Below are 22,136 nucleotides of genomic sequence, written 5' to 3'. Positions count from 1 at the left end.
TACAGGAAGTGACCGTGACGAAGAGGAAAGGCTGATACAGGAGTGGTTCACTCTGGTGAACAAGAAGAACGCTCTGATACGCAGACAGGACCACCTGGAACTACTGTAAGAACCCCTAATGCATGAAAAGTACACATGTGCACACGCATCTACTTGTTTTTCTCAATATTGATTGTGTCTACAGACAAGAGGAGCAGGATCTGGAGAGGAGATTTGAGCTTCTGACCAGAGAACTACGGGTCATGATGGCCATAGAAGGTCAGTGATCAACAGTGGAGGAAAAAGTAAAACTAGCAATACCACAGTGTAAAAGTACAACTTTGCAGCTGTTGTAGCTTGATGAAGAGGAGCTAATGTCAGCTATTTTACATGCTGTTGGGTGGTTTATTCTATAAAAATGTACTGATTATGCATTTAAAATCATAACCTGCAAAGAATGTTGCATAAGTGTAACGGCGTAAAGACCTCAATCAGACTTGCTTGACTGATTTACAGATGACAGACAAGCTGATAATAACACAACCCAATGTAATTGTTAAAACAGCTTGAGACAAATATCCACCGGGATTGAAAACCATGATAATGTGAAAAATGAAAGCAAGAAATTAGATTAAGCTGTGCGGTTTGTCCTGCAGACTGGCAGAAGTCGTCCACTCAGCAGCAGAGGGAGCAGCTGCTCCTCCAAGAGCTGGTGTCTTTGGTCAACCAGCGGGACGAGATCATCCGAGACATTGATGCCAAAGAGAGAGGGTGAGTGTGTGCATCGTTTGAATGTGGTCACCGGGAGATTGAAAAACTCTAAAATAAAAGAGATAAAAACACATTGATATACTGCGGATTTGCTCTGATTTCTGTATTTCAAATGAAATCAAAAAACATATCTGTGTCTCCAATTCCTCATTTGTAAGCAGATGCTCTGAGTTCTCATATGTCATTTTTTGCAGAGCACTGGAGGAGGATGAGCGTCTGGAGCGAGGTCTAGAGATGAGGAGAAAAAAATACAACAAAGAGAAATGTGTGCTCCAGTGAGGCGAGAAGAGAAGCACAGACAGCTTTTACTGCAGAGCAACTGAGGTCCCAAAAGAGTATTTTTAAAAGTTTTTTTCATGAGATAAAAACAGATCTCTCAGGACTTCAGCACTCTGTATTTTCCTGTTTTTAAAGTGCCTTCATTTTGCCCGAGAACTGTTCTGTGTCTGAGGCTGCAAAGTGTCTTTTTTTGTCAAAGTTTCTATATTTTTTTTGTCTGTCTTAATGTATTAGTATTATTTTAATTCTTTTCACCTGTTTTTATTTATTTAAGTAATATGTCAGATTGTTGTATATCTATTGCACATAGGGTGTGTTTGTGTGTATATTCTCCTGTGAGTTCCTTCAGTATTTAAACACTGGCTTATCCTCCTTTTTGGGGGGGATGCTGTGTGGGGTGTTTGGGTTCCTCTTCATCATGACAAAAGCTTGTCAAAAATAAGGCCAAAATGTGCCTTGTAGCTTTAATGGGAAATAGTTTACAGTTGCTTATGCACATCAAGGAATTTGTTCTGTTTCTGGTGATGTTCACCTTGCAAGTATGTTTCCACCCTGAAAAAAACAAACTGTCTGTTAACATGTCGAACATAAAAATAGTGAAATATGTGATAAGTCGTGAGCTGGACTCAAACCCATGATGTTGCTCGTGCAGTTTTCAGATTCACATTGCGATAAAGCCTGAAAACAGGCTCAAGGATGCTCAAGTAGCTTCCAGTTTAAAGCATTATTTTAAGTTAGACCCTTGACTCAACCACAGTCTGTGTGGATGTGATGGTCGTGCCTGCTTGAGTCACAGAAATGAAAGTGTTTCCTCATTTCTGTGCTGTTTCACGACTGTATGCATGCTTTTTGAAGTGTGCTGGTAAAGTGGTACTCTGCTTCAAGTTCCTACTGTGTCCTTATTATACACTGTGTGCCTGATGTCGAATTTATATTTATGATGTTGATGAAAGATGTTTAAAATGATAAAGATTAATAAATATTTTATTGGTTGCTTATGTTTGTCCTGACTGAATTCTGTATGTTTATGACTATACACCATGATGACACCAGACAAATAGAATGTAACACAAAAATGCCAACAAACACGATCACTACGGAGCCCTGGAAGGGACATGGGGAGAGAGAAAAAACAGGGACAGGGAAAAAAAACAAAGGTATCTTTTGCGAGATCTCGCAAAATATTCTCGAGATCTCGCAATAACTTTTGCGAGATCTCGCAAAACTATAGGGTTGTGTCATCCACTCACTCCCTACTCACTATATAGGGACCACTACATAGTGAACTATGTAGGGATTAGGGAGTATCTCATGGGATATACTTCAGGGTCTTTTTGGCAGTGTGGAGAAACGACAATGGTGGACACCCACCTGTACAGGAGTTTTATTTCGTTTTATTTTGAAACTGACCTAAAATATAAAGACATTCAAGCAGTGCTTAGCAAGAGGCACAGTTTTCACAAAACGTCCAATAAGATTGATGTGACTTGTGCAAGACCTTGCGAAAGATGTGCGAGATCCTGAGAAAGTTTTGCGAGATCTCGCCAAAGATGCCTCTTTTTTTTATTCCTCTCCGTTTTTTTCTTTCTCCATGTCCCTTCTGGGGTTGAGTACTATCCTAAATTAACAGAATAAGTCAAAATTCTGAATAGCAAAATAACACAAAAATTCAAAAGTAAAGTGATAAGAGACAGATGAAATTGACTCTAATGTACAAATATACACTTTTTGTGCAAACTAATGTAATGCGCCCAAGCAACTGATGTATTACTATGTAAAAATGTTAAAATTTATTCAACTCATAAGATCATAATAGATTATGAGTCTGCAGTTTTTCTATTTCATCGTGGTGCATTGTTAGATTACATTTAAGGTTTAAATCATTATTTTTACTGCTATGTTATTATTATTGACACCATAATAATCTATTTCATAGTTGAAGAAACCATCTTACCCAAAGTAAAAGATTTTTTCAAATCAAACAAGTGCGTAATTGCCACACTGTTCTTTTAAAAACCAAAAAAAATTAAACAAAAATTACAACAGAACAAAAATGCGTTAATATATAGTTATAAAGGACTAATCACTGAGGGAAATAAAGGATGAAATGTTCACTCCCAGGCATGGTATAATTCCGTACTGTCAAAAGAAATGTATACCGCCTGATAATTTGTTTCTGGTACCTCTGTACGACGTTTTAATTCGTAATTTTAGTGATGTCTATGACAGAAGTGATCACGTTGTCGTTGTGGATGAACTTTGACCTGACGTTAATGACGTATATGCAGCTCCCTGGTGGTCTGGTGGTTAGGATTCGGCGCTCTCACCGCCGCGGCCCGGGTTCGATTCCCGGTCAGGGAACTAAGCTTTTGTACTGTCGCTACTTCACAATGTGTTTCTCAGTTATTGTGTAAACGCTTAGATGACTTGACTGTTTACAGTTGCTTTCCTGCTATGCAGAAAATATACAGAAAAACATCACATCGTATTAGGTTGATCAAAGTCATCAGTTGCTTCCACAATGGTAAGTAAAACAAACAAACAAACAAATAGATGAATGAACACATATCCAGAACAGTCTTAGCAAACACTGAACATTTTGAGTTTCTTCAAATATAGGCTAGTACTGTTATTTTATAGGTGATCTTGTGTCCACTCCTGGTACGGTAGCATGTAGCGTACTGGTGTTACTGTGTGTGTGCAGTGCCAACCCTATTAGTATTAAGCTAATCAGCTTCCCTCTGCAGCCCAGATCACTAGAGTATTCTAATCCAAACTCACGGACAGGACCGAGCCAGTCCAAAGCATGGTGGACCTGTGCTGCTTTGTCTGCCATTGTCCACTTGAGGAACCTCCCAAAGCTCTGGTTGGAAACCTTCAGTCACCTCTGTCATGCTGGAACCACAGCGTGACCTAATCAGGCAGGAGGAGCTGGTCCAGGTCAAGTGTTGGGTGTCTGTGCTGAGCTGCCTCCTGTTGGCTTGTCTCTACGTTGGCAGTTTGTACGTCTGGAGAAGCAGTTTACCGAGGTATACAACTCTGCAGCAGTCCTGTGATAGTGCTGCCGTCAGACTGAGCAACTAAACCACTGTGTGTGTGTGTGTGTGTGTGTGTGTGTGCAGGAACCATCCTAGTGTGATAAAGCGTCGCTGTGTCAGTGTGCTGCTGGTCTCTGCATTGTCACCTGCAGTGGTAAAGACATGGATGCACTGGGCTGATGTCAGCGTGAGTACACATGGGGGGAAATTCTGCATCTTCCTTTTGTTTTTTGGGCATAGTTTAATTTATTTTGGCAAAATGCTGAGAATTAACTTTAAGAATGAAACATCAGATCAGGTTTGCGCCTCAGGAATGAACCCAGTTTGTATTCCATCATAAATCTATAGTTTAAGATTGTACAGTGCAACTAGTCCAAAAGTGTCATTAAGCACAGTATTTTTTGTACCTTTAGTCCCAACCACAGCAGAACTGGAGGAATAAAATTATGTTGTGAATTACATACGCATTAACACCAAAGTAATAATCATCAGTAGTATAATTAGCCCACGATAATTGTGCGGCCCTCGCTATACATTAAGGTGCAGAGCTGTACAGTGAGCGAAACACACTTTCAGCCTTGGCAACGCATGCAACATCACTGATACCATAGAGCTGGATGCATTAAATGTCTCTCAACAGATTAGGTTATATTGGATAAGATAGAACTTTATTGATCTCTTTGGTAGGGTACCTCAGGGAAAATAGTTGATACACAGATACACTGTATGCACTTGGAAGTGTTTTATATTAGAGTGAAAATCCTCCGTCCTCCACTTAGAGGAATCTACGAAACTGTGAACACCACTTTCACAGCGAGGTCAAAGGTCAGTCAAGCTGGGAGGGAGTCAGTGTTTTTCCCTGAGAAGTTACACAGACCGGCGTTGACTACACATCAGAAGTGTTCTGTGAAGTTTCTGGGTCATTCGTTGTTTTGACTTTATAATCATCATCTGTTTGCTAAAAGTGCATTCTGTCCTTCCAGGTCGACGTGTCTGTGTTGGAGCTGATGGGAGTTCGTATGGAAGGCTTTGTTCCTGCATCCATACTACCATTATTATTAACTATGGTAAGTCCTTATCTAAAGCATGAAGAACATACTGCTTTATTACATCTGCCTTTATCACTACATTAGTCTAAAACGTCTAAACCTTTATTGGAGAATAAGTCCTGTATCCCAATTTTTAAAAAGATTAAGACTATGCACAACTTAATTTCACAGCTGATTTCACAACATTTAGCCAAGAACACAAAAAGCTCTATAGTCTGTCTCTAAAGTAAAAAAAAAATGTACCTCCAGGATTAAGTTATTTGTAATAAAGTGGTCAGAAATGAGGACAACCACAGCCAAGGACTATTTTTAGTAGCTTCAAACACATCTCTGTAGAACATTAGAACATTTTATTTATGTTGCACAACGGCAGTTTTGACATTTCAGAGATTAAATTTCCACTCTTACCATAACATAAATGGCTTTACAACTCCCATTAAAGTTCTGCATTTTGCAGTCAAGTCCCATGGGCATGTTTAAATCACCCACTTAAAAATGTGCCTGTAGTTTCCAGATCCTCGTCTTTAAATATTTTTTTTTTTATTTACTCTCTCTGGATGTCGTAAACAACTATTTTACTCTACACATCAGGTTTTCTATCTTGGTCCCTTTGTTCATTCTGCTATGGATGACCCTGATGGCTTCACCGGGGAACTGCAGTCTACGCTCGGTGCGTTTGTCTCACTTCAATGTTATGTTGGAGGCTGCAGAGTTTTAAATATGTGCTCCCATGCATTGTATGTCATCGTAAAGTCTCGGCTTTATTTTCCCAGATGTTCAGACGTGGAGGCTGTGCGTGAGAGATGCAGTGTGGCTCAGGAACCAGGTGGTGGCACCAGTGACAGAGGAGCTGGTGTTCAGAGGGGCCATGCTGCCCATGCTGGTGCCCTGCACTGGACCCACGGCTGCCATCTTCGTGGCTCCGCTGTTCTTTGGTGTTGGTATGGCGACTAGGTTTTCCGACTGAAGACGAGTCATTATTTACTTTTGCTCTTTATGCTAAAAATACAGTATACAATGGAAGTGAGAACATCCCTGTGCAATAATCACCCGAAGGTCAAATGATTTCAAATTGCATCGCCACTCAATAACTGTGTTACTTCTAAGATGGCAAGCAGAGTATTTATCCCAATAAACAATCAAAAATGGATACTTTGGATAGACTGTAGAGATGATTCAGGCTCCGGAGTACAAACTCAGTGGAACAAAAGTGAATACACCCGTATTAGTAACACAATCTGTAATCTCTGAAGCAAATTTGAGAACACCTGTGATTTCTAATTTGGCTAATTGCACGATCAGTGTTCCCAAATGATCAGTGAGGACCAAAACTTGATCAGTTTTGGACCTTTGCGCTGTGCCTATCTGCATGTCTGCATCGTGGTTGTAACCGTACTCCTAAAATGACGCGACAAAAAGTGTGTTACTTTCATAATCTGAATCTCCAAAACAGAAAAAGACGGTGCATTAGAGGTGCCACAGGGTTTATCAATGGAGGTTGAAGTTTCAGCTCAGACAGTGTGAAGGACAATGCATAGTGTGAACCTCTGAAGGCAACAAAGACAAAAAAATCCTTGTTTGGTCTTAAAGTGCGAGATTAAAGTTTGCTAAAATCCACTAAAGCGAGCCTGGTGGATATTGGGAGCATGTATTTGTTCAGATGGGACCAAGACAAATTTGTTCAGTTGAAATGGGGTATTAACCTGGTCTGGGTTACAACAGTTAATGCATAGACCTGGCAGTGGAGCACGGAGGTGGGAGTGAGATGATACGGGTCTACATGAGTGCAAAACATGTTGGAAGATTACATTTATAGATGACACCATGAAAACCTGTGAATATAGCAGAATAATGGCTGACAAGATGACTCCCAGTCTGCAAAAGCTTGGCAGAGGAGGAATATTCCAGCATGGTAATGATCTGAAGCACACTGCCTGTCGTGGCAGAGCCCCTCTCCAGACATTTTGCTTCCTCCACGCTTAGGAGGATTGAGGGTGTCATTAAAGATAAAGTTTGACATACAAAGTATCGGGGGAAAAAAATAGCTGAATCTCAGTAATGTGCTGACTTTTGCTACACTGGGTTCCAACTGCAGGAGCTGTATTTTTATTTCATAATTTTAAACTGGTAGTTTTTCATATTTCATTAGAGCTAATACCCTGCTGTTCAAATTAAATCCAAAAGTGCTACTGAGAAGTGATGCAATTTTGAATCATTTATATTGCACAGGGGTGTATTCACTTCTGCTGTACATGTTAGGAAGTGCTACATCATATTGTTTAAACGGTTTTCACCACAGTTCGTGTTTACTTTACTGTGTTATTTCAGCTCATTTCCACCATATTATAGAGCAACGGCGCCTCGGCAAGGACAGCATGAGTGTTATCCTTCTGGTGGCAGGTCAGTTGGCTTACACACACTTCCTCAGGTAAACCACATTGTAAGCAAAATGAAGTTATGTAAGCTGTAAAAACCTGTCATTTCTACGGCAGACGAATGGTTTTGAAATTTAGTGCATTGCATGACATTGCATCATTTTTCCCCTTTTCGCACATGTAACCAGGACGGATAAAGTTAGCTTTAATCATATTTCTTCAAAATTCTTTTTTGCTCTGGTCTGTTTCAGGGATGCAGTTCTTGTACACAACTGTGTTCGGTGCCTTCACTGCCTTTATATTCATGAGAACTGGTGAGACTTGGAGTGAACTGCGCATTCACTTGCTAACATACTAACCTCCAGGGCACGCCTCATTAAATCTGTAATCTGTGTTTCTAAAGGTCACGTCGTGGGTCCAGTTTTGTGCCATTCGTTCTGCAACAGTCAGGGCCTGCCTGACGTCACCTCTGCCCTGCAACACCCTGAACGCCCAGCTCTGCTCTTCTCATATCTGATGGGAATACTGCTGTTTCTGGTGCTGCTATTCCCGCTGACGGACCCTTTTTTCTATGGTGCCGCTCCTGTCTGCAGCCTGGCTCCCCCTCCAGCGTCTGTATGTTAAATTAAATGAAATTACATACTGTCCAGCTCATAAAACCATGTCTCTTTGCTCTGGTTTTCATTTTGTGTTAGGTTTTCAAATAAAGAAGTATTTTTATGATGAGTGTGCCACTGCATATGCACTGTACATGTGTGTGTGTGTGTGTGTGTGTGTGAGCATGAGAGAGGAACGATTCTAGCAGTTTAGACATTTCCTGCATGGTCGAAAATATTTCCTACTGTATTGAAACTCAACACCGGTACAACTTTGCCTGGCAAAGAGCGAGAAAGAGAGAAGTGTGTGTGTGTGCAGCTGAGGAAAATAGATGAACTGTGAAAGTTAATGAGTGAAACGGGAAGGCAGCGAAGGAGACAGCAAGGAGAGAAAGACCAATATGCAGACAGAGAGACAAACAGAAACACAGACTGACACTGTTGCCAAGAAATGCACTAAAAGGAACCAAAGCAGAGAGATACGGCTATATAAAGTCCTGTTATTGGGACAAATAAGGCAACGACAGACAGACTTAAACAGAAACTAGCGAAAGAAGTGAGAAAAAGTGACTGCAGCCAGAAGCAACAAGAGCAGTGCCAGCAAAAGACATGGAGAGAAGAGAAGAGAAGAGAAGAGAAGAGAAGAGAAGAGAAGAGAAGAGAAGAGAAGAGAAGAGAAGAGAAGAGAAGAGGGAGAATTGAAAATGAAAGGTGGAATGGGGAAAGTTTAGAGTCTCCCCAGGGAAATAGAAAATGTGGAGTAGCTGTGCTGAGGGAGAGGAGGTCATTCGGGGTATGTGGAAATGACTGAGAGGTGGAAGGTTGTGTCTTATGATTAAGATTTATGAGACAGACTGATGAGTAACTTATGCAAACTATGTTTACAGAGCAAAATTGGGAAGACAGAGTGCATTCACGCATGCTTCTGTCAATGCACTTAGCTCAAGGTTCTAAATATAAATAACGGATTTTATCTCTCTTCGTTTCCTTGTATTTTTGGATCCATGCACTTGTTTATCTGACATCGGTGTTTTTATAGTTTGTCTTTTGCAAACAAGGGACAGAGATCAAGTTAGGTGAAGTTCTTCATGTGTATGCGTTTAAAGGTAGGGCAAGTCTAGTTTAGAATAAAAACTGGGAACAAGACAAAACAGTTAGTCTGACTCCGTCCAAAGGTAACAGAATCCACCTATGTGCAAAAGCAAGTATTTCAGTGTGGTATGTGCCAGACTATTTCCTGGCAGGTGCTGTGTCATGGACTTCTTTTTGCTGTGAATATGTTTTTCCCTACACATACCCAAAAAAATATCCCAGTTGCAGGTTTAGGTTCAAGGAATCTGCTTGGTATTTTGGGAAATGTGCTTCTTCGCTTTTCTGACACTCAAAGCTTCAACAAGCAGCAGGTCAAAATCTGTTTCCCTTTCAATTATTCTCACTCCTTATAATGATGTTAAAATGATGTTTGCTGTAACGTTCCACTCTGCAGCTGGCTTAGGATTTAGGTTAGATTATGATGAAGTGTAGCAGAGATAACAGGCCAGGGAGTGCATTTAATGGGTTTGGGTAAGTATCGATCTTTAGGAAAGATTTGGTTCAGATATATTTAAGAGGAAACACATGTCAACTGAGAAACAGTCTTTGACACAACAATTAAACTGAATTAAAACAAGCTGTCAACACAACACTGTCGTATTGCAAGCTGCACATCCAGCAACATTAATGTTTGTTTATGGTCCTGAATCTGCAAACTGGTCCAAAAAATCTACTCTCCTTTCAGCTTAATTTTGGTCTCTACCATCTCCTAAGGAAAATATAAAGCTTTTAGAAGCTAAATGCTCCAATATGTTCACCAAATAGTTGTGTGTTGTTTGGTGCTGGGCAGTTTTTATACAAGTATAGTGAGCTTTTACTGTTTTTTCACCTGCTTCAGCTGAATATGACACTACAGCTGTCTAGGAACCTGTTCCACATCGTCACGCCATGATTGTATACCTTATTTTAAAAATATTGCTTACAGACAATTTACCTTATATACAGTTACAAACTGTCCTGCGTGTTTGAGCCCTGAGCGTGCAACATCTCCAGTCCTCCAGTGTTTTTATGACTAACGTCTGATGTCGAACTAGAATTTATCTTCGTCTTCTCAGCGCTGTTAGAAAAAAGGTTATGTTTAAAAGGATTAAGGGGGCTTTTTTTCAAATCTTTATTTATTCAAGGTTAGACTGCTGATTCTTCATCTTGCTCCCTCTCTGCTTCGCTTTCATACATTTCAACTCAGTCATACTTGGGATCCTTCCAGTACAACAAAGTCTTCGGCTGCTGAAAGTTTGAAGCTTTGGAGGACATGGCTGCACTAGATCAAGCATGACAGCAGTTTTTGTAAGAAGCAACTGTATTACCTATTTACCTCCCCAATGTTTTCCCTGAGAATTATATCGAGATAAAAATCCTAACAACCTCTGATTTGGCAGCCACCCTCTGAGACAGTAAGGTGAAATGAAGACAGCAGAATGATTGAGAGGCGAAGACGAGGCTGTTATTAGACTTCCCTGCCCATAAAAGTCTGCAGAAGATTTTAGCATTGCGTTCGGGGAGTCATTTACTTTATTTTGCTGATGCTGAGTCAGGCGGTTTATGGTTTCTCTCCTTGTTTTTTTTCTGAAAAGTTGGTTGTTGAGAAGCACGCAGTGGAAACTGAGTCCAGATCACAAACGGGATGTGGATGTTTTGTACAAAATGTGAGGTTTCGATGAAACAAGACCAGAGAGAGAATAGGAGGAAATGGTGCAGAAATAAGTCAGACACATGGAGGTTTATTGGCAAGGACCTACACATCAGAGGCTGGTGTGTTTCTTTGTCGCGCCGTCAATCCTTTGTGTCCCGTCTCTTTCTTGTGGGGTCGTCACCCTTTCTTCTCACTGTTAATGCATTCACCATTACAAACACACACACACACACACACACACACACACATGCACACACAAAATGTATCCCTCTCTGGAGAAATGTGACTGTTTCATGAAAGACACTACAAAGAAGTGTAAGATGTCTGTGTGTTCATGGCTGTGTCTATGGAAAAGCTGAGTCTATCATCTGGTAAAGGAATAATCTGTCAGGAATTATCCTCTCCCAGTATTCGGTCCTCTCTCTTTCTGCCTCTCAGCAGTTTCTAAACCTTGACTCCCTGTTTGCCTGCGGCTTGTTTATACATGTGCGATTCTTTATGTGCAGCAGCCTCCTGTTGCAGTCCCGTCGATAGTACATACATCATTACCACCTGAGCATTTTCCGTTCACGGTGCGTTTTTATTTTCTCTTCTTTTTTCAGACACACAGAGCTCAACAGAGAATGTCTTATCTTGTTTTTCGGGTAAATGAAGGAACTTATTAGATTTTACAAACTATGCTTGTGCCCACAGAAGTACCAGTTCATGATTTGAAAAAAGTTGTTCCACTGTGGCTGCTCGGTGGTTAATGGTATGTGGCTGTGTTTGTACTGGGTAGTTCCCAGGTGTGAACATGAGTAAAACTGAGCATTAAGGAAGCAGAGCACGGCACAAAAGCATGCTCAGTAATCTACTCCCTTGTTAAATGAAGTTTTACAAGCTTCGTAATCAGACATCTTAGGTATTTAGACATATTGACGCGGTGTTACCAACTGGCTCGAGGCTACCACTAAAAATGTCCAAATATTTTTAGCTGATGGATTCAGTAACTGTAGATTTCAGCTGGCAAGGAGTTTATTCCCTGCGGACTTTTACAATTGGATAGCGACCCCAGTTTATTCAGATGTTTGTGGTAAAGATTTGTTGACAGTCTGGGTGTGGAAGGAGGGCACTCATGTCTGCTATGAAAGATGAAACACACGGACGTCGTAGAAAAAAAGTGGATAAAAGTATCGTCTTTTTCCTCCGCTGAAATCACCAGGAATGCCTACAGTCCATTATTTAACCACAAGCCTGCTGCTAATTGCTTCAGTGTGTCCGTGTGTGTGTGTGTGTGTGTGTGTCCCCATGTGTGTGTGTGTGTGTGTGTGTGTGATATAAGACACCGGCGGTCGGGAAAAATGAACAACTGACGTGTCCTTCTGTATTTGATATGGCAGAAACGCTTCAATAGGCCTGAATGGTGCGAGCCTGTGTGCCGCTGACCCAAAGCGACAGGGAAATAATAATCCAGTGTCCTTGACATTAGCAAGGAAATTTGGTAACCCCAGTAATAGAGGTAGTCTGACTTATTTAGTCAAGAGAAAGAAGTTTTCTTTCAGTTCTTTAGTTGGTTAGGCCATTTAAGCCCACAGACTTGAATGTACTCCGTATATGCATCGGTATTATATTGATTTACATTTATATTTAGTTAAAATATAAAACATTTAACACTTTTATTTAAAACTCTTAGATTTAAGCATTTAAGATGGTTATAGATATTGCATCTAGTGATAAATTCTTGCACAGAAATGGTACAACACTTAACCCTCTGAACTCCCAGTTTCTGGGTATTTTTTTGCTCCTGTCACATTTGTGCTCCCTGTGGGCTCATTTTTCACTGCAATACAGAGTTCTGCAGCTCAATGGAAACTGCACAACCATGGCTAGAAGTAGAGAGGACTCAAAAATGTCTTTTGTGCAAAAAATTAGAAGAACAACAAAAAGAAAAAGAAAACCTGGAATCAGCATGTACAACATATTTAAGTGCCCACTGGTTTTACCAATACTGGGAAAAAAAACACGTGGCTCCACATACTATAGATAATTTGTAGCATTTGGAATTTGTTTCCATGCTTGTCTCCTGTCTGCTCTGTGTGCACACTGCCTGCAGTTCGGCCTAGTTCAGCTGAATATTTCTTGAATATTTGTCTCGTGAATGGTGGTCGCAACTGAGTCACTACTGGCTTATCCGTTTTGCTGAGGAGATGCAGAATTTATTTTATTTTATTTTTTTTACAGAATCTGTTGAGGGCTGCAAGGTGACTCGGTGGTTAGCACTATCGCCTCACAGCTCGAAGATCACCGGTTCGCTTCTCGTGAGGACACCGGGGTCTCTCTGCAGGGATTTTGTTCTCTCCATGCGTGGGTTCTCTCCGGGTTCTCCACACAGTCCAAAACATGTTGAGGTTAATTGGTGATTCTAAATTGTCCGTAGGTGTGAATGTGAGTGTGCTTGGTTGTCTGTCTCTAAGTGTAGCCCTGTGATAGACTGGTGTCCCCTGCCTTCACCCTAGGTCAGCTGTGATAGACTCCAGCTCCCCCGCGACCCTAGTAAGGATTAATAGATAATAAGGTGTATAGATAATGGATGGATGGTGCAAATGCTTAATTTTTGGCAAAATTTTATATGAAACTTGTCAAATAACCATTGTGATGAAAAATCAAAATTTTAAGTTTAGATATGGATATGTTTCCTATGAAACCATATGTCACACATGACTTGTTCAAAGACCATTGAGAAATTTGAAAATTCATCTGTTATTGCTTTTTCTGGCTACCGAAAATGGTATGATCTTGGTGATTTTTAAAGGATAACATGCCTTTCCAACCTGCGGGCAGGTTTTGTGGTTAATGGAACTTAAAAGCAAAAATGCATCTAATATTTGTTTGTTTTCTGTCCACTTTTTCATTCACAACAGTGCTATATTTTCCAAGAACGTCTTGCTCACACGCTCACACCTGGAAGTTGTCCAGTACAACCACAGGCTGCTCTGTTGGCCACTAAGCAGCTCCACTAAAGCAGCAGGGGGTTAACAGCCAAAGTGGCCAAGGGCACCTCAGCAGTGGTGAGGGAGGTCGGGGTCATGGACGGCTGAGTGCTCCTCGTTCCACACAGATTTATCCTGCTGCTTTTCAGACTTGGGTTGAGTCATTTTATAATAAAGCTGGTTCGCTGCTACCCTTCATCTGGGCAACTGTTTGACTAGACATGATCTTAATGAGCGACAAGTGACTGAAAGCTTGTTTAAGTGGTCCAATCCTAATAACTTCTAGATGGATCGCCGTCATGTTTTGCACAAATATTTATGTTCCTCAGAAGGTGAAACCTCCTTGGCTGAGACTCCCTGACATTTCACGGTGCCACATGCAGGTCAGTGTTTTCACTTAGCCCGTGAAATATCTCAACATCTACCGGATGGATTGGTGCACATTTTACACAGACAGTCAGGATTCTCATGGCATGAAGTGTGCTGACTTTGGCAATCCATGTAGTTTTCCTTTGATGCCATCATGAGGTTCAAATTTGTAATTTAATATGAAACAAACCCTTAACTGGATTGGAATGAAGTTTGGTGCAGACATGCATGTTCCCCAACACATGATTTTTTAATATCTGTGGTGACTTTTTATCAAGAAATATTCAATCTCGGCTTAATTTGTGATGATGGTGAGCATATTTCACATCACATTTGCTGATGCTCCACCAGTGTACCCAAGCACAGCTTTACAGAGTTACTGTGCTTCCTGTAGATTCTTCATCTAGTATAATACATGTCATATGTTCTTTCCAGGGAAAGAAAAGTGCCTAAAGTGAAGTATCACCATACAAGTTTTAATGGTGTCCAAAGAACACCAAATCAAGACCAGCTATTGCATTGTTAGAAACTGAATTAGTGTTTGAAGTGAAATGGAGAGGCTTTAGAGCTGGAAGGTACAGCTCAGCAGCTTGGAAGCAAGAAGCTGAGAAAATATCAGAGCCAGTCATGATATGTGGCAAGTGGCGAGGAGTCAAGGAGGTAGAAAGCAGGCTGTGACCTAGGAGGCGGTGAGCATAAAATCAGGAGGTCTGTATGTTCCATTAGAGGTCTTTGGGTTGGGAGATAGAGCAGCTTGGATACACTGTATGTGGATTAATGTGAACGAGGGGAATTGGGAGCGCAGGACTATGGAAAGGAGAGGTTTTGTCTGTTCTATCAATTACATTTCTGGAATGTGTCTCTGGGGGCGTGGCTGTCTGGGCAGGGGGAGGGGCCAAGCAGGCTGAACGATAGAATAAACAGACTGAGAGTGGGAGGTTTGAGGTTAAAAAAAAAAAAAAATGGGGTTCTGGGGTAGAGATTGCTGATTTGCCCAAATAATGACACTTAAAAAATAGAGGGGAGACAGAGGAGATAAGGAAAGGGAGGAGAGCAACGGGGTGCAAGAAAAGAGAGGAGGGACAAGGGGGATGAAAGAATAATAAGGAAAGGGAGAGAGCTGAGGATGGGGGTAGTCCAAGAAAAGCAGAAAAGATAGGAGGAGGATGAGGGGATGTGGAGAAAGAGAAGAAGGAGGTGGGGGAACAAGACCAAAAGGCTCTTTAGGTTCTCCAGGATCCTGAGGTTTTATGTTTGGTCTCCCTCTACTTCCAATGATTGTTACATAACTGGAAAAGACTGCTGAATAGTAAAACTGTATATAACCTGTCTGCCAAAACCAACACGCCACAGCCAGCCGACTCATCTGCTGTACACAGAGAGAACACAGGCTTGGACACACGCCGACTGTGGCTAATAATTGATGCGACTGCACGTACAGCATGACTTTTCCATCTCATCATCCTTTTGTTAAGAGGCCGAAACGATGCTGTCAGTTCTAAAATTGTATTAAACAACCCATTCTGCGCCAGACTTAGTGGAAAGTTGCAGGATATAACAGTGACATAAAGCTGCATAAATTGTTTTGTGGCTGTTCACACTTCACAGACAGAAATTTGATGTGAGGTTTTATTGTTTGGCCGAGCAGATTCCCACCTATTGTTGAACAATTTAGTCTGTTTGCGCATGGTAGACCTTAATTTGCAGTCTTCTCAACCAGTTGTTTGCAGATTTGAGTCTGTAACTTTGCCTTAAGAAGGTGAATTCGCAAATCATGGATTCACATAGTATTCGCTGGCTTTGGTCGCTCCATAGACTCAAAGAAAAGTTTAAAAAAAAAAAAAAAAGATGATATTTTTCTTTGGAAAATCCAAACTCAGCCTTTTGACTTTGCTCTAGACAGGCCATTCATAGTGGACGGATCATGTGACGGCAGTGGAGGTACCCCCCAGTCGCTACTGCTCCCCAACTATCGAGAGGTCAAGCTGATGCACATCTGGCATTTCCTGTTTCCTTCTCCTCCATATGCCCGCGAGTGGTAGCCACACACACACACACACACACACACACAGGGAAGAGCACTTACTCATACACTTAGACATCTGTACTCACATGAAGGTATTTTATAACCCATGAGAATGAACTCGCACACACACACAATACACAGAGTCCAACAGGTATTCCATACTCAAATGTTTCCATTGGTCTGTAAAAACTTCCAGCTGGTATGGGCTTGGTAAAAAGAGAAAAGGGAGGAGGGGTGGCAGAAAAATAGAAAATGACAGGAAGAATGGAGGTAAAAAGAGAGGTAAAGAATGAATGAAGTTAAAGGAGAGAAATAAAGAGATAGAAAAACAATGAGAGGCTGACAGAGAAAAGAGAGAGACAAATGGGAGGACAGAAAGAAGAGGAGAAGAAGAAGAAGAAGAAGAAGAAGAAGGGGGAGAGAATCTGTGCATCTCACAAGCTGACAAACTCTTTCCACTCCTGTGGATGCTGTGCAGCGTGCACGACTTACAGACTGTGTGTGTGTGTGTGTGTGTGTGTGTGTGTGTGTGTGTGTGTGTCTAAAGCCATCGGCAAGATGGGGGACAGAATGGTGCCGTATGGTTTTCATAACTCTCCGAGAGTTTTCAATTCTCCAAGCACCCCCCCTCCACCTCCAATCCCTCCAGTCTGCCCTTATACACTCACACACTTTACCAGCCCCCTCTTCCAAAAACACACAATTCTTTTTCCTCTACGTCGACTCCCCCCCCTCTCTGCACCCTCCCCCATCTTTCTCCTCTTTCTGAGGTTCAGTCAGAAAGCCAACTTTGCAGAGGCAAGAAAGTCCCGGCAAGATCAGATACAGTTCAGGGGCTTCTGTCACTGAAATTCATCAAATTCATTGTTGGACTCTAATTAATTTTTTTGGGACGTTGGTTGCCCCATTCAACACTTTTTGTATCTGGTACTTCACTGGACTGTATTTTGGACTGTTACTGGACTCAACTGGACTTTTTGGGGATTCATTAGACTCCATTGATTTCAGTTTTATAAAGTAGGTTTTGTTAAAAATCTACTTTTCTGTGGCAGCAATACTGCCACTTTGAATGGAGTTTTATCTATTCTGCACTGTACGGCTTCTTGTCTAAGAGCCTGGGCCAACTAAGGTAAATTAAGGTAAACAGATGCCAGTCCTGGACTTATCTGCCTCAGGTTACTTTGACTAAAAGTTCTTTTATACCAGTCTATTTATTGCAAAACGCTAACAGGGTACAAAAAAGTAAGACAAGTCTTGAGTGGCAGGTTGCAGTTTGAAAAAAAAAAAGGAATAATCCTCAATTTAGCTCAAGTTTGTTTAGATAAGAAGGCAGAAAAGATAGGTGTTTTCTGTTATTAGGCTATTTATTTGACAGCAAGGTTAGGATACTTATTTGAATGTTGGCTTAGTTTAAACCTCATGTGTTGGCGGAGGATACAACAGATCATCAGGAGCAGTAGCAGCTGCAGCAGCATGAGTCTCTTGTGCATCTTATGGCTGCTGACAGTCTGTCTGGCTCCTGGAAGCCAAGGCCAGAGGCCGAGGGAGGCGGAGGGGGAGCAGCCAGGAGGCAAGGCTCAGCTGGCGGAGAGAGACGCACTCTGCCACCAGGAGGGATGCTACGCTGTCTTCCTCCAGAAGAGAACCTTCAGGGAGGCTGGGCGGAGCTGCCGGGAGCGAGGTGGGACCCTGGCAACAATGCACACTCACGAGGCAGCGGGTGTGGTCCACGAGCTGCTGTCGGCCATCGAGACGCAGGGGTCCAGGTTGAGGCTTCGGCTCTGGATCGGGCTTCACAGACCTCCACGCCAGTGTTCATCCACTCGACCGCTCAGGGGATTCGTCTGGGTCACAGGCAAAGTCTCACCTTTTTGACATTTGACCTTTCATTGTAATATTTACCTTCACCACTGTATCAGTCTTTTTGTGTTTGTTTTGATAAGTGAGCTCAGATGGCCCAGAAGCAGAAAAAAACACCTAATTGTACAATTAAGCATCCCAGTAAAATTTTAAAGATCAGTGCAATCACTTCTAATGAGAAAAAAAGGCTTCTTCTGTGGAAAATCTGAGTCATTACAATGAAAGCTTAAAAACTCATTAGTTAGCTAACTACCTACTTAAATAAAGTGGCTCTGGTAGGGCTCCAGCCTAAATTATACAAAACTAAATGAAATAATGCTACAAGGACTTTAAACACATGAGGATCCATGACACAACAATCTTTAGCATCTTGTATGATAATGTCTTTACTAATTTAACTTAAAAACCCACGGAGGCATAACACTATACCTTCAGATAATGGTGTTAAACCATTGTGGGTTGCCCCACCCTGATGGATAAGTCAGACTTTGGTACCCAGGCCAGCCTCCAGAGCTCTGCACAGACTGGATGGTTATTCCATTAACTGCTTTTGTTTTACAGAGACAGAGCTGGTGCAGCAGTGGAAGTTCAATTTCTTTTTTCACCCCATTGCTTCTCCTCGGCATGATTTATTCATTTTACAAAGCTTGCCTGCTAAAAACATATGGGTTTTCTGTCACTTCAAGTGTTTGTCTTGGTTTACAGTTAGTAAAAGCATTAAATTTTCAAGAGTTATGTGGTCAGCTTACTTCTTTTTCCCTCACAATTTGAAGGATTGGCTTAAACAAATTACAAAAACATACTTCTCACTTAGCCATGGTGGTAAAAAATCATGCAGATAGTTGTGGGTTTTCTTTACCCAAAACTGATGTGGATGTGAGTTGTGTTGCTCACAGCATTAACAAATGACCTAAATATTTCAATATGGTACAACTTTATCCTTTCATTGAGTGCTTTATATATAAGTTGGCAAAACTGTAGCACATTACTGAGAAAGTAAACAAGCTTCTTAAAGATTATTGCTGCTACTTGCTTGTTAACAAGCTATTTCAAGGCAAAACTCCCCCTCTTATTGTTTGAGGGACTGACCCTACCTCCATCAATGGAAAGAACTGAGGGGCAACAGGATACTGCTCCTACAAAAATAGCAGTGGCATTTTAAAGCCCATGTGTGTCAGATTTGAACATTTCGTACTTTGGTGACTCCTTGTGGCAAATCCAAGAAAGGCAGACAGCAACGTGGTCCGACCCCCACCCACACAAATCAGATGAACTTGCAGACTACACTGCATAGACTGCCTTTCTAAAAAAGAAAAAGAACACTTTTGCAGTCAGAATAATTTAGAAGACAGTTAAAGCAGATTAATATTCTGCATGTAGCACCTTTAATCGTGATAAGTTTAGCACTTTAGATAAGCTGCAGGTCTGAAAAAGCTAATAGACTGTAAAATAGAAGCAGGAAATTAAAAAGATGGACTTCCACTGACATGGCCCTTGTCTTTTTTTTCCAACAGGAGATCAGGACGGCCAGTTCACCAACTGGCTCCGTGAGGACACCCCTGGGACCTGTGCTGCCCCTCGCTGTGTCGCCATGACTGTCCACACTTCTGAGAATGGACGTGAGAGCAAAGACAACTTCCGATGGGTTGATGGCTCCTGTGCGTTGCCTTTGGATGGATATGTTTGCCAGTACAACTACAAGGGAATGTGTCCCCCGCTGGAGGATGAGGGCAGAGGTCCCGCTGTTTACACCACCCCATTTCACCTTGTCAGCGCCCTGCTGACTCATGTGCCCTACGGCTCTGTAGCAGCTCTACCGTGCCCTGCAGACAGCGCAGACCCAGATTCTCCTGCTGAGCAGACAGTGCTATGCATGGAGAGAGATGACGAGACGGTGGGCTGGTCCAGGGATGCCCCGCTCTGTTCATCCAGTGCAGCGCCACAAAACCAGGACTGGTGTAGCGGGGACCATGGATGTGAGCAGTTCTGCCAGAACACAGACACAGATTACTACTGTTACTGCTCCGAAGGCTTCACAATAGATGAAGATGGCTACAGCTGCAAGCCCGACCCCCTGGGTCCAACAGACCCACCTGAGCTGTCCTCCGACTCTGCCGGTTCCACCGACCAGCCCCACATGAAAGAAGTCTGTGTGGAAGCAGGATGCGAGTACGATTGCATGGAGACACCTCGGGGAGTCCGCTGCATCTGTCCACCCGGCTACCAAATGGGTCCAGATGGCCGTGGATGTTCCGACGTAGATGAATGTCAACAGCAGCCTTGTCCACAACTCTGTGTCAACATCCCAGGAACCTTCCACTGCACCTGCCACCAGGGGTATCAGCCAGACGACGAGGGCGAGTGCGTGGACACTGATGAGTGCCTTGATGAGGGCAGCTGTGAGGGCATTTGTGAGAACACAGTAGGGTCCTTCACATGTCTGTGTAACCCCGGCTATGAGCTGGGCAGTGAAGGAGAGTGTGTGGATTTAGATGAGTGTGTTGGGGAGTCGCCCTGCCAGCAGCAGTGTCTCAACTATGTGGGAGGCTACCAGTGTTTCTGTGACAACGGCTATGACCTGCAGTCGGATGGACTCACCTGCCAGCCTTCGCCTGATGATGAAGAATATTCCACCTTGACCCCTGATCCTAGTGACTCTGCTCACCCACCTGACGTGTACCCAAACCACGACATTCCCTGGTCCACTTCGTTCACCCCTGATCCAAACTTCGAAGCTGACACAAACTTTGACGTCGACTGGCTGACCGAAGCCCCTGAAGCCCTTTCCCCTGACATGGCTCATGGATCAGATAACCACCTAAACCAATGGGATTCCCTGTCACCCAGGCGATATCAGACAGCTCCATCCCCCACACAAAAAGACAGCACAGGCAATGAAATTGATAATGAGGCTGAAGCTAAAGCAGGAAACAGGGGAGCTAGTGGTGCGGCTAGTGGTGGAGCTGAGTCTTCAAATGGGTCAGCTGCTGGGACTCAGGAGGCAGAAGAACCAAAGATTAATAGTGCAGAGGACACCAGTGGCACAGCAGATGTTGGGGATGGATCTGCTGCAGGTAAACGGAAGCACGATAAGAGCTGGCTGCTTGTGGCCCTGCTGGTTCCGCTTTGTGTTTTTCTTGTGGTCATGCTGGCTTTGGGGATCGTCTACTGCACCAGCTGTGCTGTGGACAAGAGCCTCAGCTTCTCGGACTGCTATCGCTGGGTACTCCCTACAACGCCTCCTGACAGGAGGGACGGCAAAGCCCAAGCATGAACTCTAAAATAAACACACAGATGTGTTAAAGGCAAAGATGTCTGTTAACATTTCTCTTGTGGTGTAGGACTGGTCACTAAAACTACAATTTGGATATAGTGCTGACTGGCTCTCCCACTCATCAAGGAAAATTTGAAGTCCCTCTCCGGTCATTGTTTTAACTCCTAAAAAGTCATCTCTGTGTATCGAAGTTACTTATATAGAAATTTTCTTTTCCATGAAAATCATCTTTCTTACTCTTAAAATGGCTTTGATGTAACTGTTGCTTTCTCTAGAATGTGCAGCTCTATGAAGTCGTTGCCTCTCTCTTTACCTCTCCGCTTACCGCAGCTCGAGCACACCAGCTCACCTACGACTGCTCAAAACACTGTAAAACAGCTCTACGCTACACAACAGCAAGTTGAAATATTGAAGTAATTCAGTGATACGTGTTCGAACTGGAAATTGACTCTGAAGGAGAGTAATGATACAGAAAGTACCTTGCAAGTTGATATGACTGGTTTCTTGGGTTTGTGACATATGAAGGCTGAATATGTCTTTTTGAGACTGTCATCAGTAGGTTCAAGGTGGAAACACCCATCCATGGCACTGCCTGCCTATTTTGCTCATGATGTGTCTTTTTGCAAATGAAAAAAAACAACACATATGGACATGTTCATAGGGGGGGAAAAAAAACAAAAAAACAAAAAAAACAGACTTGATTTTTACCGGAGGGGGCCTTTAATACTTTCTGTTGCACAGCCTTTGTAAATAATTCACTCTCTCATCATGTTTTTAAAAATTCAATAAAACCTTTAAACTGATGGAATACTGTGTGGTTTGTAAG

The 22,136-nt window shown here is 42.4% G+C and overlaps 2 protein-coding genes, 1 long non-coding RNA gene and 1 other non-coding gene across 4 annotated transcripts; all 4 read left to right on the top strand.

The window, feature by feature from the left end:
* The first annotated feature begins 7 nt into the window (after positions 1-7).
* On the top strand, positions 8-2,027 carry LOC103375974 (uncharacterized). Its single transcript, XR_521277.1, has 4 exons — positions 8-105; positions 185-258; positions 636-750; positions 945-2,027. It is a non-coding gene; the product is annotated as an uncharacterized LOC103375974 (long non-coding RNA).
* A 1,291-nt stretch (positions 2,028-3,318) lies between these two features.
* On the top strand, positions 3,319-3,390 carry trnae-cuc (transfer RNA glutamic acid (anticodon CUC)). The gene has a single exon. It is a non-coding gene; the product is annotated as a tRNA-Glu (tRNA).
* Positions 3,391-3,921: 531 nt separating this feature from the next.
* On the top strand, positions 3,922-8,115 carry LOC103375975 (CAAX prenyl protease 2-like). The gene is made up of 8 exons (XM_008306294.1): positions 3,922-4,058; positions 4,152-4,254; positions 5,051-5,134; positions 5,708-5,786; positions 5,890-6,057; positions 7,445-7,516; positions 7,743-7,805; positions 7,895-8,115. The coding sequence occupies exons 1-8, from the start codon at positions 3,922-3,924 to the stop codon at positions 8,113-8,115; spliced, it is 927 nt and encodes a 308-aa protein (XP_008304516.1).
* Positions 8,116-17,152: 9,037 nt separating this feature from the next.
* Positions 17,153-22,113, top strand: LOC103375973 (endosialin). Its single transcript, XM_008306293.1, has 2 exons — positions 17,153-18,031; positions 19,551-22,113. The coding sequence occupies exons 1-2, from the start codon at positions 17,596-17,598 to the stop codon at positions 21,308-21,310; spliced, it is 2,196 nt and encodes a 731-aa protein (XP_008304515.1). The 5' UTR covers positions 17,153-17,595; the 3' UTR covers positions 21,311-22,113.
* The last annotated feature ends 23 nt before the right edge of the window (positions 22,114-22,136 follow it).

The sequence above is a fragment of the Stegastes partitus genome, unplaced genomic scaffold (assembly GCF_000690725.1).
Source record: "Stegastes partitus isolate 25-593 unplaced genomic scaffold, Stegastes_partitus-1.0.2 Scaffold3640, whole genome shotgun sequence".
In the NCBI taxonomy this organism is placed as follows: Eukaryota; Metazoa; Chordata; class Actinopteri; family Pomacentridae; genus Stegastes; species Stegastes partitus.
This window is presented reverse-complemented; position numbering and strand designations above follow the sequence as displayed.

What these genes read in the sequence shown, in the direction of transcription:
- LOC103375975 (XM_008306294.1), top strand. Translation starts at nt 3,922, where the DNA reads ATGCTGGAACCACAGCGTGACCTAATCAGGCAGGAGGAGCTGGTCCAG. An exon ending in TGGAGAAGCAGTTTACCGAG is followed by an intron (nt 4,059 to 4,151) that starts GTATACAACTCT and finishes GTGTGTGTGCAG; the next exon opens with GAACCATCCTAGTGTGATAA. An exon ending in TGTTATCCTTCTGGTGGCAG is followed by an intron (nt 7,517 to 7,742) that starts GTCAGTTGGCTT and finishes GGTCTGTTTCAG; the next exon opens with GGATGCAGTTCTTGTACACA.
- LOC103375973 (XM_008306293.1), top strand. Translation starts at nt 17,596, where the DNA reads ATGTGTTGGCGGAGGATACAACAGATCATCAGGAGCAGTAGCAGCTGC. An exon ending in GGGATTCGTCTGGGTCACAG is followed by an intron (nt 18,032 to 19,550) that starts GCAAAGTCTCAC and finishes TTTTTCCAACAG; the next exon opens with GAGATCAGGACGGCCAGTTC.